The following is a 17159-nucleotide window of genomic DNA, read 5'->3' on the forward strand; positions in this document are numbered from 1 at the left end:
AAATCTTCACAGAGTAAAAATTAAAGTTTTAAACACTTTTATTTATTTCTTGTAAGATTTACTACTAATTGTTTCAGCTGACTTGAAACTTGGAAAACGCAGCCAGCAAAGTTAATTTGTACGTTGACTGTTATTCAATTAAGTGTCTAATGAGTTGGGGCCTATTGTTACTCTAGTTGACTGTTTGTATTCGTAAAAGCTCAAATAGAAGACGTGATTGTTTTTAGAGCTTTGTATGAACGGTGAATTATGTTTTCAAAAATAATAATCGTCGTTGCTATTGTAGAGCCTTCAGACGGGACTTGAGGGAAGAGATCCAGATCTACGCCTGACCCTAGAAGCAATCAATTCTAATGATCAAAGGTCAAATAACGGAACGCATTGCAAGCCCTCTGATTCCCAAAGGGACTTTTCAGAAGGGTACAAATGATTATCCGGTTAAACAGAAAATGTTCTGAAATACATCTTGCCATTTCCAACTTCATATTTTTTTTTAGCATAATCTTTAAAAGCTAACGCAATAAGCCCAAAAATTGAATACTTTTTTGTAAGAGATGTTTTAACAGTGGCGTAGCTAAAGTATATGATGCTCAGTGCTGCATCTCCTCAAGATACTTCCCCCTCGAAAAAACAAAAACCATCAGAAAAGACGTATTTTTTTCCGAAAAGGGTGAGGAATCATAGTGATTTTAGGCGTGTATGTGTATAGGTAAGACTACTAAACTCAGTAGCACTTTTTTGTCTATGTATTCAAAATGGGTTATAATTAATCAAAACAAATTGATATTGAGGATGCCATGCCAAAGTTAATGTAGTGTGTGGAATGGGAAGGGATGAGGCCTTCGAAAAAATCATTTTATTTTCCTTTAGGCTTAAAACTGATCGTTTAAATTGCTTGCCTTATGACTGAAGAATGCAATAAGGGTAAAAAATAACCAAAGAGGCTAGATCTAGAATTCAAAGGCTGGAAAATATTTGGCGAGGGCATGGTAAAAAAAAAGTTTGGGGTTTTCATTTCAAAAAAACAACCCAACATTTGTAAAGAGGATGTTTAAGTGGGAGTGGGGGTTCTGGTTGATTGAGAAGAAACGTCAGTAATTGTACTTAGGACGGGGAGGGGGCGAATGTGAGGGAGAGGGAGACAGAGAACTGACCGAGAGGGAGACAGAGAACTGACCGTTCCAATACAATAAAAACAATAATTCAAGGACCACAAAGAATGTTTAGTGGACTTTCAAAGAACAAGAAAAACATATCAAAAAATACTTCTGAAATATACACAACTTTTACGAAGTGTTATTGTATCAATTAGTTTGGACATAGACTACATATATACAGGACTGCCAACACTAAGGGTAACTAAGCATAAGTTTCGTTCAACTCCAAAATGTGAGACGAGGTACTTCCGGTATAAACTTATTTTATGACATTCACGATGTTTGAATGATAATGCCAGCATGGATAATATATATTTTTTCTCTTTTCATCACATTTGACAATTTCTTTTTACATTGTATGCTATTAATATGAGTTAAATAAGCGATTAATGGAAGAGTCAATACAGTTTTGAGAGTGTCATTTATTACTTAGGTAGAATATAGGCCTATAATGGGTGATAGAAGTTAGAAGTCTGTGAGTGAGTCAGTCTAAAAAAAAAAAACAATAGTTAGTCCCTGAGCCTACACACTGACATCTTTACCAATTTTTATTTACAGCTAGATTCTATACCTATTTTTTAAAATTTATTTGTAGTTTTTTTATAAAGATAGCATGCATTATGCATTATATATATATATATATATATATATATATATATATATATATATATATATATATATATATATATATATATATATATATGAAGCCATTATGTTTGAGACAAACATCTATAAAAAAAGCTAACAAGATCCTCAAAATAAAGAATCACCCTTTGTGTCAGGATTTTGTGATTTTACCATCACAAAAGAGATACAAGACACCGATAGCAAAGACAAACAGACACAAACACACTTTTGTTCCCCTGGCAATCAAATCATTAAATAAGAACAATCTGGTATAAACTTTGTCACATGTCAATTATGAGTGAGTCTGGTGTGAATGTACACTTTGGTTTTTTATATTTATAATGTTTTTTGTTTGGTGTAATGCACAAATTGTAAGACACATTTCCTTACGGATAATAGATTATTATTATTATTATTAAAAATTACAAGCAATGGTGTATTTATGACTAATTGAAAAATATGCATAAAACTTTCAGCTCTGCAAGTTATTAAATTTTTAAACTAATTAAATCCTAAATAACATAAATTATTCTTAAAGCCATAAAAAAATTGTTTGTTCCAAATTTGTCTTCACCTAATAGAATTCTAGAATCATTGTTCCTACTTCAATCAAAAGTAATTGTACACGTAGTAAACATGTAAACTTTGACCCAGACCTATGGCTATAAACTATATCTACCTATACGACCATACACACTACTATAATTTGTTTTTGATCAAAAGTGCTTAATGGGTTTTTAATTATATATATAAACTAGTTAGAACACTATCTATGTAAATGCTCTTTTTTTAAGTTGGTAAATTAGATTCTGTTGTTATAAAATCTGGCTATGTCTATAGCAATGTTACCAAAATGAGAAATATTTTGAAAGTAATGTTTATCTTTAGTGATGGTTTCTTTATATAGTAAACTAATTCACCGGAAGTCATTCTTCTAACACTACCCTGCAACCAAGGACGCCTCGGTGTACGAGTCTTATTTAATTGAATAATATAGGCGTGGTGCGCACAGTTGGCAGTCATGTATATATATAGTCATAGACATCAATAAATATAGACTGGCGGAAGGAAGTAACTTCATGTAGCTTGAAAACATGTATATCTATTGTATTCGGATTTCCGAATTATGAAAAATTGCATGATCTTCATTCTTAGAGATTAAACAAAACACCAGTAAACATATTGTAATACTTATATAGGTTATGACTGAAATAGATATGAATCCTTAACTTTTATACTGCTCATAAATGCTGTATAATAAAGTACACAAAATTGCAAGTCATAAATTTTCATTTCATAAAACTCTTTAATCGACCAGTCTATATTTATGTATGTCTATGTGTTTATCTTTAGTGATGGTTTCTTTATATAGTAAACTAATTCACCGGAAGTCATTCTTCTAACACTACACTGCAACCAAGGACGCCTCGGTGTAAGGGTCTTATTTAATTGAATAATATAGGCGTGGTGCGCACAGTTGGCAGTCCTGTATATATATAGTCTATGGTTTGGATCAGTCGTGTCATTACATTTAGAATAGATCTAGACCAAGACGATGAATCTGTGCGATAAGAAAATATTTTTACCAATGGTTTTGTTAAGCGCCAGTTCATGCATTTAGCTTTCTCACTACGCTATGATCCTATCACTTGTCTGCACCAGTTGAGGGGCAGAGAGAGAGAAAAATGGATGTATGGGTGAATTTTACCGTCATTGCTTTTTTAAAGCATTCATAAAATTAAAATAAAAGTAATCGAAAAGAAAGGGGGCGTGGGGAATTACCTGAATTCGAACTCATGGCTCAAGCCTCGTTGAGCCGACAAACTAACCAATATGCTGTTGACGTGCTTATGAAAATAGAAGATTGTATAGTTATCTATTGTTCATTTCAACTTACTTTAGAGCGGCAAACTACAAAGTGGACTAATTCATCCTATACTACCATATCAGTCAAGCATTACTTCTTTTCCGTGCTCAACAATCAAGATATTAAACAAATCAATTAATAACAAATAAAAAAAGAACTCATTGTATTGTCAGGTAAAAGAAATAATTGTGCAAAATTTCATCTTGATCCGAGATTGGTGTCTCAGAAGTAACGTGTTCAAAATTTTGGAAACACAGACAAACAGACAGAGTTGATATGAGCTTTGTAATATAGAAAGATTTGAGAAAGAATTATTTTTTAACAAACCCATTCTTTATTTTGTAAAAATGTCAACTATTAGGCTATAGATTTATTTTGGTCCACTAATTTCAAACAAATTTCAATAGACCCTACTAACAATGATTTGTAGAAAAATTCACCGTATATAAGCGCTATCATTGTAATCAAAGGATAAACTTATGTAGTGTGTGAGTCTGAAAAAAAAGCCATCTAGTTGTAGACCTAAGAAATTTAATTTAATGCTGTTCAATTTGCTAATCTAACATTGTGCATTAATTTCATTTGAAAAGTTTACATATGAAAAGAATTATAGTTTACACATATGGTCTTACATTTATTTATGACAATACGTCCTGGTAAAACGGGATACCTAAGATACTTCAAGTTCAGAGCATATATGTAAACTCCGCGTGTGTACTTTTAAAAAATAAACCAAAGCTGATATTGAGTGTAATTGTATTAATAAGATTGGTCCAGATATGTAATTATATGTGCATGATATATAAATCTAAGCGAAGGAAATATATTTACAAGTTGTTTTTCTTTGGCTTTTAACTTTCTCTATGCGCTCTGATCCTATTACTTGTCTGCACCAGTTGTGAAAGGGAGAGGGAATCTTTGTGAATGTTTACATAATCGTTTTTTAAATACTTAAAAAATTTCACTCAGGGCACAAGATTCCTCAAGGGGACTAATTTAACTTATACCAAAACATATGTCAAGTACGATTTCTTTCCCTTGTTCAAGATACCAAACCGTTTTGATTGTCCGAGAGCTGAGCCGAAGGCTCTTCGAGCTCTAAGTTTAAAAAAAAAAAAACTGCTTGAGCGTCAAACAGTAACAAAAAACCTGTCTGAACAGACCGTTCTGTCTGGGAGAGACTCGAGTCAATGTCTATGTAAAACATATTTGTATTTCTATGTATTTCCGATGCCTTTGGCACCCCGACGCATGGGCTAGACATGGCCGAAGGCCGAGAGCACCGGGAGCCTCCACCATTTTCCTATGTTATACCAAACTAACCGTGGGGAACTCGCCATTAATGTAACTGTCCCTTGAGTACCTGTATCGACAGGTTTGTAAGGGCTCCTTTTCAACTCCGCGCCGTGCAATGGGTGGACTCTCGCCTACCCGTGGAAACCCCCACGGCAGTTTTGTTTTGCTACCCATTTAGCCAAACCACTTCCTCTAATGGTCGTTTCCACACGAGCGCCACGATGAGGCAGAGTAGCGTGCTCGTGCAAGATACCAAACAAAATAATAAATACCAATAGTTAATTAACTTTTTTAAAATAGATTCTTGTGTTGTCAGGTAAAGAAATAATTGTGCAAAATTTCAGCTTAATCTGAAATTTGGTGCGGGAGAAGTAAAGTGTACAAACTATTTATTTCTATACCATACAGACAGCTAGAGTGAGTTAATATAAGGCTGTATAGGCTTTGTAAAAATACACAGATCTAGGGAGAAATACTCAGTGACATTTTGATTTACAGATTAATAATGTCATTTCAATTGAAATATAGATCTGGAAAATGCAAATAAAAAACAAGGAAAAATATTACATAAACAACACATACGAGAAGATAAGCGTGTAGCAATATTAACCAGTATTGTTTTACCAAAATAATAATCATTGAAAGTTATTCCCCCTGATTTCTTCTGCTAACATTAAGCTGAAAATTCAAAATTTTTGTGAGATTTTAAACAAAGATAAAAAATTTAATTCATTGTCAAATACATATGGTGCATAAAAGTGAATTGTAATCTCCGTTTAGAACACCCATAACCTGGTCTGTAGTATTAATATAAGTTTGTATACATTTGTGTCAATCCTTTTTGAATTAAGCGCAAAGACCTGTATGTTTTTGTTGTTGTTTTTTACTTATTTATACGATTTTTTAAAATCCTTATTTTGTCTTGTGAAAATAAAACACTAGCTATATTAGTAAACGTGTCTTTCTTTTTAGCTGGGCTATAACATGGTTGTCACCAAGGACTCAAGCTCACATGAAATGTTTTGATCTCTTGGGAATATGGATTAATAAAGCGCAAGGGTAATTATTATTAAAATCTCAATTTTTTAATTTATTTTGAAACAACATTGTTCAAAACACACTGAGGTACACATGGATTGCAAACACAAAAACACACATCACACATACATACATACATATATACATACATACATCACACATACATACATACAAACATACATACACACATCACACATACATACATACATACATATATATATATACATACATGTATAAATATATGTATAGATAAATAAATATGCTCAAATAATCATACATAAATACATATAAACAAATTATATAAATACATAAAAACATAAATACATAAATTCATACATACATACATAAGGGCATGTCAATATACATAAATACATACATACAGAGACGTAATACATTCATACGTTCATACATACAAACATATACTTAAGCGCACACATACATGCATTACTTACGGGGTACGCCCGTTGATTTGTTCCTTGATGATATGTTGTCCCGGGTTCGAATCCAGGTGAAGACGTATTTTTTATTTTAGGATCTTTGGCGCCTCTGAGTCCACCCAGCACTAAGGGGTACCTAACATTAGTAAAGGCGGTTGGTCGTTATGCTGGCCACATGACACCCTTGTTAACCTTGGATCACAGAAACAGATGACATTTCATCATATGCCCTATAGATCACAAGGTCTGGAAGGGGAACTTGACTTTTTTTTGCCCTTATATTGTTTATTGTGGCCAGAAGCTCTTCTCTCGTTTTTTTTTAATATATTTTTTAAAAATTTTTGCACCTGGTGCATCTTAAGATTTCTCACATAGACTTTCGACCCTTGAATCCAAGCCTGATCATCTAAACATCATCCTTACCCACCACCGCGACACTGTATTCAACAAAATAGTCTCCCCAAAACATCCTCACAACAAAGCCCTTACTATCACTTTGAGAATTGTGGGAATGTTGAATTCTAGATTTAGTATTCTTTTTATCTTGATCTGCTCTCTCTCTCTCCTTCACTCTCTCTCTTTTTCTCTCCTTCTCTCTCTCCTTCTCTCTCTCTTTCTCTCTCTCCCCTTCTCTCTCTCCTTCTCTCTCTCCTTCTCTTTCTCCTTCTCTCTCTCTCCCCTTCTCTCTCTCCTTCTCTTTCTCCTTCTCTCTCTCTCCTTCTCTCTCTCCTTCTCTTTCTCCTTCTCTCTCTCTCTCCTTCTCTCTCTCCTTCTCTCTGTCATCCACCCTCCCTTTTCTTTTTCTTTTACAATCTGATGTGAATTGTTTTATTGTTGATTGAGTATTGAAGTAGATCTAGATGTTTTTATTATTTAAGTCTACCACATTTTATATATTATAATGTATTGATTTTCTCCACACAAACATGTACATTCTCGGGGAAAACAATGAAAATATCAATTTGGTTTTATATTTAAAGTAACGCAACAAATAGTTATTAAATTCAGTTGTTGTTTTTTTTTTCTACACCTGCATTGACAGTTATTTCTTATTTTATTAAAAAGAAAATAATTTTCTTTTAGAAAAGAAATGGCGAAACTTGTTCCCAATGTTATTGGACACTATGTTTTTAATAAATTCCGTAATTTATATTTTTTCGCTATTTATTATTCTATTTCATTTCGGGCCTCCAACTATCTATGGCCGGCCCTGTATCAACAAAACCCTTTCTAAATGAGCACCTAAATGTTAAAGGCACGTGTGTACGAAGAGGGTTACCAGACAAAGGAAGACAAAAAGGAGGACAAAAAAGAGGACAAATCCTTACGTAAAATGAGGACAAAGCCATAAAATAACTTTTACCAGTTTAATTTCCTTCTTTTCTTTATATATATATAAGTGCACATTTCATAACTTATTGTACAATAAAATGTAATGGGCTGGGAAATATATACCAATACCAAACAGCGCTATTACTAACTTTATACTTATTCCAAACGGCGTTATTACAAACTTTATACCAATACCAAATAGCGTTATTTTGAACTTTATACCAATACCAAACAACCATACTACAAACTTTATATCAATACCAAACAGCATTATTACAAACTTTATACAACATTTTTATCGAACGAATTCCAAAGTTTCGATACGTGTACAATTACACCCCCCCCCACACACACACACAACAAGTGCACTATGTAGCGGCTTACATCTAGATATAGCCCAGTATGAGCGGGACGTCTGCTAGTAAAAACGTAGATATGTATCCTTCAGATTGACTAAACTCGGTCCCTGGCTAGTGCGCATTAAATAAAATCTCTCCACTAAACATGTTCGTGTGTCAAAGCTAAAACTAAATGCAAACACAGGAGCAGTGGATTCGTTCTTGAAATATTTCCTGGATTTCAAGTTTGTTTGGATCATGTTCTGATTGGTAATAATCTAACGAGATACGTAAAACCACAGTTTGATGCAATCAGATCTTTAATAAAAATTGTGCTTCTCAGTGTTAAACTTCTTTAAACGCAACGCCCATATGACTTCATTATGCACTGACCGAACACTGAACTATAAACTGCTTGAAACGAGATTTAGTCACATAGATCTATATGCTTAAGAGATTGTTACAGTTAATAGTAGATCTAAATCCACATATTTTGTTTTAGAAACTAAGACACAAGCGATGTGTTTAAATGCTGTGTTTTTTTTTATTGATGCTAGACTCGTAGGCTATTATTTGGAAACAGCTATGTCCATTCAGTCAGCGTTTGTAAACAATCGAGTCAATCCATTTTTTATAGTTATCGCTGTGACGTAACATGTCACGTGACTTCTATATTTAGTGACGTGAACTAGATTACTTGTTTGCCTTTTTATTTTTAAATGAAGGTTCAAATGGGTAAGGGAAAGAGACAACAGTCTAAGGCCATGCACTGCAAGGCTTCCCCGTACATGTGATTGTTGTGATTTCATACACACACACACATGTGTGAAAATGTCTCCCGAATGTCCGAAGGATACTAAGGAGGATCTCCGAATGATGGATGAGGATTTCACTGCCATGACTGACGCTGCCCCATGGCTCGTCACTGTCCGAGGTCGCACGCGGCGTTGTGCCTTGCGGAATAACCCGACCATCTGCATTGTGTGTATCACATGTTGTATGTTTCTTATAGCCGGTGCCTGCCTGGCAGCCTACGCGGTCAGTTACCTCCATGGGATGGAGAGGCGGCTGGAGGAGAAGCTAGAGAGGGCGATTCTCAAAATGTTCCAGGACCAGGACAAGAATGCACCTAATGCTAATGAGGCTTTTGAGGTAGGAAAATAAATGTTTGTTTAGTCAGAATATATCAGTACATTATTTCTAGTGAGTGCTGATATGTTGTTTGCGTGTGTGTGTGAATGTAAAAATGTTTTCTTCTATCCTATTCTATGTGTGTATGTGTGTAGTAGTAGAGCGCCCAAGTTCAGGTTTATGTTTCATTTGTTTGTTTTATCTAATACATTTGGACAGACACATAGTTTTAATAAGTGTACTGATATTATTGATTTAGATAGATATCCATCGTTTTTTTATAGAGCCAAACGTTCAGCCGTTTAAAAACAAAAATATTTTGTACTTAGTGTATTAACAAAAAAATATTTTTATAATGACGTATATTACAAATATAAACAGAAGACAATTATGAACAAATGACAACCGTCAACAGATTTCAACATTTCAACAAATTCATTGCTATTTGTCCTTGTTGGCTAATAATTATTTATTTGCTTCAATTCTAAATTTTTGTTCAGGTTTTTTTTTATAGTCATTTGTAAGTGAACGGAGATTGGGTTTAGTTTACTATTGTGTTACAAATTGTATGTTACACTCTATACTATGGGAGACATATGGAATGCATTGTAACAAGTTGTTCAATATTTTCACACTGTCATGCCAGCGTAGTTTTTGTTGCCCAGAGTCAATGATTAGAAACAGCTACTTTAGATTGCTCTCTAGTTCAAGTGAAGCTACAACCTTATTTCATGTTTATCGTACAGATTAAAGTTCTGCTGAGGACGACGACTGCATCTTTATTTTCAAAGGTGATTAAAAAGATATATTCAAATAAATTGAGTCTGTGCTGCTTTTGTGATCTCCCTTGAATTCACACCATACTTGGGCTTAATGTAATAAAGTGTTCCTGATCTATAGATAGCAGAGAAATAAGCATTTCTTCTTCTCTATATCATTGCTTGGATCAATGTTAGGACCAAAGTTCCAAGTTCTGTATTCTAATGAGAACTGATGAGTATGTTCTTCATTCACAACTATGACACGAATTGTTCTGTACTTTAAAAAAAAGATTTAGAAATTTCTTGAATCATTAGTGAGACTTTGTTCATTTTACTTTTAACTCAAAAGAGGGAGGGGAACAATACTTTTTGTTGCAATTTTCCTATATAGAAATAATCCCTTTTAACATACAATTGTATATACAACTATACAATTAGATTGCCAATTGGAGATCAATGTCAATAGCTTCAATCAAATAAAAAAAATTTCATGATGTAAATATAAAACATCATGGATAAAATACTATCTATATAACTCTTCAAGGAAGTGGCTAGTAGTTAAAGAAACATTGAATGAATTACATTTAAAAAATTACACATCACCAGGTTTTTCTGCATTAATCACAATCCATTTGCCATGCTGATTTGATTCGTCTTGCTGATTTGATTGTTTGTTTTTAATAAGATTGTCATCTGATTTTGTTGATCTTTGACGAGTATCCAATTTATTGATAAAAGAAATCATTTTTCAGGATGCATCTAAAACTCAAACTGCCAGAAACTTTGTTAACATGCTAAGTAATCTTTCAAAACTTCCTGACAACACGCTATCGTAGTCTATAACACATTATGTCGTAGTCTATAACACATTATGTCGTAGTCTATAACACATTATGTCGTAGTCTATAACACATTATGTCGTAGTCTATAACACATTATGTCGTAGTCTATAACACATTATGTCGTAGTCTATAACACATTATGTCGTAGTCTATAACACATTATGTCGTAGTCTATAACACATTATGTCGTAGTCTATAACACATTATACCGTAGTCTATAACACATTATGTCGTAGTCTATAACACATTATGTCGTAGTCTATAACACATTATGTCGTAGTCTATAACACATTATGTCGTAGTCTATAACACATTATGTCGTAGTCTATAACACATTATGTCGTAGTCTATAACACATTATGTCGTAGTCTATAACACATTATGCCGTATCCTAGACATTTATATATAAACAATTGTTAAGCTCTTATTGTGTTTCTGAAATCAGCTATCTACGGACTTGGTGTCAATGAAATAATTAAAATGATCCAAATGTCTAAATAATGTTTGGCTAATATGTTAATAATGAGTTCAAGTCAACTGGCTGAAACATTAGGAACAGGAATAAATTAAATAATTCCAAAACTTTGACAGAGTTCAAAATAAAACTTCTGCACGGAATAAAGGTTTTTATTAATAGTCATTCATTGGTAATTCAAATTTCTCAATTCTAAACGGCATGTTAAGTTCTACTTTAGGGAATTAAAAGGAAGTTACATGGTGTGTTTATAGTGTGTGTTCAGTAGTTTAGGATGTCTATTTAAGGGATTAACCTGTTTTATTTTATAAAGAGGAATTCTTTGTTTTGTTTTCTTCAATTTGAAAAGTATTTCAGTATTACTTTGGACATGGGTTATAAGATATGACCAAGGCTTGACTATATATATATATATATATATATATATATATATATATATATATATATATATATATATATATATATATATATATATATATATATATATATATATATACAGTGCTTTTTTGTAAAAAAAAATTGGGTTCCGATACTCAGTGATTGGGTGCTGGTACTTAGTGATTGGGTGCTGGTACTTAGTGATTGGGTGCTGGTACTTAGTAGTTGATTGCCTAACTTTTAACTACTAAAAATTAATAATATACGTTAAAATACAGGAAAAGTAATTTTTTTTTTCAAAAGGTGCCAGTACGCCGTACTGGTGCGTATAGTCACATAAAAAGCTCTGCAATTGCAAAGTGTTTAAACTATGGGGTTAAAATCAAATCAAACTAAAGCAAATCTGTAGCAAGCACTGCATTCATTTTTTAACGACCTCTTTGACTTTCTCTTCAATCATCTTTCAAAGTTTTTTCTTCTAAATGTTTTGTTAACCATTTCTCTCAACGAAATTCGAGGTTCTCTTCTAATTCTTTCAGTCTTTTCTCCTCAAATTCTGTACGTTTGTTCACTAGATTCTCTGACATGTGGTCGTCAGGCAGTGTGCGTGTTTGTAATTTGTATAAATAGTCAAGCCTAATATATATATATCTATATATCGTTGCGTCTTGGTTTTATATAGGCACACATATATATTTCTTACTTAGGTTTTAGGTAGAGACATGTTCGGCGAAGACAAGCGATTTATTTTCAGGTGAATGTTGGTTAGATCGACACTTTATTTTCAGGTGAATGTTGGTTAGATCGACACTTTATTTTCAGGTGAATGTTGGTTAGATCGACACTTTATTTTCAGGTGAATGTTGGTTAGATCGACACTTTATTTACAGGTGAATGTTGGTTAGATCGACACTTTATTTACAGGTGAATGTTGGTTAGATCGACACTTTATTTACAGGTGAATGTTGGTTAGATCGACACTTTATTTACAGGTGAATGTTGGTTAGATCGACACTTTATTTTCAGGTGAATGTTGGTTAGATCGACACTTTATTTACAGGTGAATGTTGGTTAGATCGACACTTTATTTTCAGGTGAATGTTGGTTAGATCGACACTTTATTTACAGGTGAATGTTGGTTAGATCGACACTTTATTTACAGGTGAATGTTGGTTAGATCGACACTTTATTTACAGGTGAATGTTGGTTAGATCGACACTTTATTTTCAGGTGAATGTTGGTTAGATCGACACTTTATTTACAGGTGAATGTTGGTTAGATCGACACTTTATTTTCAGGTGAATGTTGGTTAGATCGACACTTTATTTACAGGTGAATGTTGGTTAGATCGACACTTTATTTACAGGTGAATGTTGGTTAGATCGACACTTTATTTTCAGGTGAATGTTGGTTAGATCGACACTTTATATTTCTCATTAAGTTAAAATGAAGAAGGTCAGAAGAAATTTGGAATGTGTGGCTGACAGGTCAAAACCGCTTGACTACATCTTGAGCATCTAACAAAAGGGGCTGAGTTCGGATCCCGACTCAAAAAGAATTGTGTTTGCTGAGCTCCTAAGGGCAACTTGGAAACTTTTTCCCAAATGCCCCTTTCCCAACTGGTCCACAGAAGAGATTAGACCAAAGCGCACTGAGCATAAGCATGAAAGAAGCTCTATATAAAAGCATTTAAAAAAACAAAACAAATTGATTAATATTAATGTGAAAGGAAGAACAGACTCAAATTCGTTAAAACAAATCAACTACACTTTTTAATCCACAGGAGCTCAATACAGACCAGGCGGACAAAACGCTTCAGTTTATTCGAAGCAAAAGACATGTTAAAAAATTTCTGTTAAAACGTAAGTGTTCCTCTCTTTCTTTCTCTCTCATTCTCTTTCACTCTCTCTCTCTATATATATATATATTTGTTACCGGCACAATGCGAAATGCACACATTTAAAGAATGCCTGGCGTTTTCAGGCGAAGTACGAAACGATTTTCCATTTCTTAATTTGCCTAAGCATTCTTTAAAATGTCTAGTTAGTTTATAGAATGATTGAATACGTTAGGCAAAGTAGAAAATGTCGTAGTTCAAAAGATAGAGCTAAGCTAAAGCTAATAAATGGGGGGGGGGATGAAGAGCAGGATTTCTTAAGACTGAAAAATATTGTATACATTTGTAGACACATAAACATTGAGCCTGTACTAAGTACAATTTTCATTTTCAAACAATCAAATAATTCTTTCCATTTCAATGAACATGATAGATCTATATTAAAGAGTACATTGATATAACCGTAATATAATTGTGTGATTTGTGTCGAGTTTCTTCTAACTAATCGATTTTGAGAAATTAATTAAGCAAAAACAGGATTTAAGTAAAACATAAGGCTGCAAATTATTTTAGAATATTTTTGTTTCTTCTTGTTTGTTTCTTCTTAAATACAAATATTAAAATCAATAAAATAATGCTCCAGTCTTAATTAACTCATTTTATAATTTATGATATCATCATCATCATCATCTTTCCTTTGCGTTCCTCTGTAAAAACACACCACAGTCCACGTCTCTTGCTAGTTTTTTAATGGCCTCCCATCTCTTTCTTACCCTCCCTGCTTCGTCTAGTATACTGCGTCGCCATGTAGTTTTTGGTCTTCCTCTACGTCTTGTGCCCTGGGGGTTCCACTCTAAGGCCTGTCTAGCTCTGTTGCTGGTATCTTTTCTAAGAGTGACCAATCCTTCTCCACTTCCTCTCTAAGATCTGCACCTCTTTATTTTTTTTTCTGTCCACTTATCTCCCAAATCATAATTTATGATAACTTGCTAATAAATCTCTAGATCTAGTTTTTTTCTTTAATGCAATGGTACTTTTTTCAGATAGGTCTAATGTGTAAAGAGCATGTGTAAAGAGCGATCAGTGCTTTTATTGCAGCTAGACAACAAGTGTTGACGTCCATTTGCCTATTGTTGTAAATGAGAGACACACGATTCACATAGTTAAGATCTAAATCTAATTCTATCTAATCTATTGACAAAATTATGAAACTAAATTTACAAACCCGAGAAGTTTTCTTTGAACCCAATTTAGTTGCCCATTTGTTTATAAATAAGTTTTGAGCTGTGCCACTGTCCTAGAGTAGAAGTGCGATACTTCCTCCATTACAAGTTTAGTTTGTGCTAGAAATGGAGAGAGCTAAGAAATTCCTGTGTGGTGCTAGACACAACTAAAAAACACCTAGCTTATCAACACTCCGTTTAGTCTCTACACCGGTTACACCAAAAGGCTGGCTATTTATAGGTTTTACGCCATTTATGAAAATCTCCAATAGAATTTTCCCAGCGTGGCCAACGAGCTAGTCAATGTTTTCTCAGCGATATACATCAGCTGTTTAATTCTAGAAACATCGTTAGAAACGTTTCTGAGATCCGCCCCACCCCCCCACCTCTCACCCAGGTTTTTGAAGTTTCCACGCAGTTAGAAATGAAATATTGTTATTGTAAGGAGAGAAGGGACCTCCATATCCGACGTTTTCTTCCTATAGAACTTAGTGGGAACTGGGGAATGGTAGACTTAGGTCGTATATCTTCTTTTTAATTTTTATTTTGATTGGACAAGAACGGAAATAAGAAAACACCTATTCCTATTATAACTTTAAATATCATTTCTGTTTGTAACGTAGCCCTCAGAGTTGATAATGAAGTTCCAAGACGAGTACAAGTTATTGTGCACGTATATAAGCTCTGTTTTTTTAATGGCGAAATATGTGTAAATAACATGATCAATTAACTTCTCTTTTCCTGGATCATCATAGCAAAAGTTGTATCAGTCAAGTGATATCATCTTAGTTGTCATAGTAGGCAAATTTGCCTAGGAAAATTAGATAATTGAAAAATATTTTCCTAATTGCCTGAAATCTTCAGGAATGATTTAGAATGCCTAGGCATTCTATCTGTGGCATTTTACATCTCGAGAGCCGCTCTTTTCCCTTTGCAACTTCTTATGTGACTAAAGAGGCCAATCCTTGATACACAGCTGCGGTTGCAGATTGGTCATATGAAATCACCAGGCGCAATTGTATTTTAACCCTTCTTTCTGCTTCTGCTGGACCCTTCTCTTATGCTCTCTCTCCACGAGGAAGTGCTACGAAGAGCAGGGTGCCAGGACATCCGTTCTGTTATCAGCAGCAGACGCCTTGGCTGGCTTGGCCACGTTCGCAGAATGTCAGTAGGTCGACTTCCACAAGATATCCTGTATGGCGATCTTATTAAAGGCAGGAGAGCCGCTGGTCGCCCACTTTTACGGTATACAGATGTATGCAAACGCGACATGAAGCTATTTAAAATCGACACTAGCAGCTAGGCATTCTATAAAATGCCGGATTTACACAGGGCCCGTCGGCCTTGGATAATTGGAGACCCTAAGCAAAGTGAATTTGGGTAGCCCGTAATGAAATTTAAAAAAAATAAGCAATGTATGTATTACGTATATGTATTATACCTTCACGTCTATATCTAAATCGACTGAGAGTCAAATATCGCTATCTCTACTAATAAAAGCAGAGGTAGACTAGTAAACATGGCGTCATAGTGCTCCACTATGCTTGAGATCTGATCCAAGTTTCGCCATTTTGTTTAGTCCTGTGCAAGGCCCCCATCAATAGGAGGCCCTAGGTGGCTGCTACGTTTGCCTATGCCTAAGGTCGACCCTGATTTATACATATATGACTATATATAATTCGTTAACCTGTTTCTATTGATCTGATAATTTCTTTCCATTCCATTCAAAACGTAAATAGTATATTCATTATATATTCCTAGTGTCACCTGATATGTAGCTCCATCATGTCCCTTTACTGGTGTGGTAGGGGATGCTGTGACAGTTCGCATGACAAAATCTCTCCACTTTCCCGGTCACCAGCTGTTCTTAGCAGGATACGAAGACAGAGGCTAGCCAGCTTTTCTTTGGACGACGTGCTCCCTCCACTGTAACTTGAAGAATGACTTTTGATAAGTTCAGCTTTCATCTCTTCACAATATTGATTTATTGCTCCATTTTAGCCAGCCAGAGTGTTGAGTTCTTTAAGTACAAATTCATTCGTTTTCTTTCCTGGTATCTGTAGCACTTACTCTCAAAGGCATACATTCTTCTGTCACGTGTAGCTTATGTCAGGTCAGCACACAATGAACAGACATTGTATATTCTCATTTGACACTCATTATATATTTCTCTCTCTCTCTATATATATATATGAAAAGATATCCCATTGACCGAAAATGTATTGAATTCCATTTAAAATACTTTCTTGCACTGAATGTTCACATAATGTTTTTATTTGTGTTCAAAACCACAACAGCCAAAAAAGTACCGACAGTAGGCAAAAAGCCGGTGAGTGTATTATTGGTCATATAAGTCATTTGTAAATATTGTACAAGTTATAGTGTTTAAAATATTAGTACCATCTATCTATCTATCTATC

At 34.1% G+C, this 17159-nt stretch overlaps 1 protein-coding gene across 3 annotated transcripts in view; it reads left to right on the plus strand.

Moving 5' to 3' along the window:
* Positions 1-17159, plus strand: part of LOC106059184 (uncharacterized) — a 44233-nt gene that overhangs the window by 17646 nt on the left and 9428 nt on the right. For 2 of the 3 annotated variants that reach the window (XM_056012151.1, XM_056012150.1), the window contains exons 2-5: positions 5920-6006; positions 8818-9244; positions 13463-13541; positions 17037-17068. In XM_056012151.1, the coding sequence (XP_055868126.1) occupies positions 5920-6006; positions 8818-9244; positions 13463-13541; positions 17037-17068 (625 nt within the window). The remainder of the gene's footprint in view (positions 1-5919; positions 6007-8817; positions 9245-13462; positions 13542-17036; positions 17069-17159) is intronic. The other variant, XM_056012152.1, reaches the window with a different exon arrangement.

The sequence above is a fragment of the Biomphalaria glabrata genome, chromosome 15 (genome assembly GCF_947242115.1).
Source record: "Biomphalaria glabrata chromosome 15, xgBioGlab47.1, whole genome shotgun sequence".
NCBI classification, from domain to species: domain Eukaryota; kingdom Metazoa; phylum Mollusca; class Gastropoda; family Planorbidae; genus Biomphalaria; species Biomphalaria glabrata.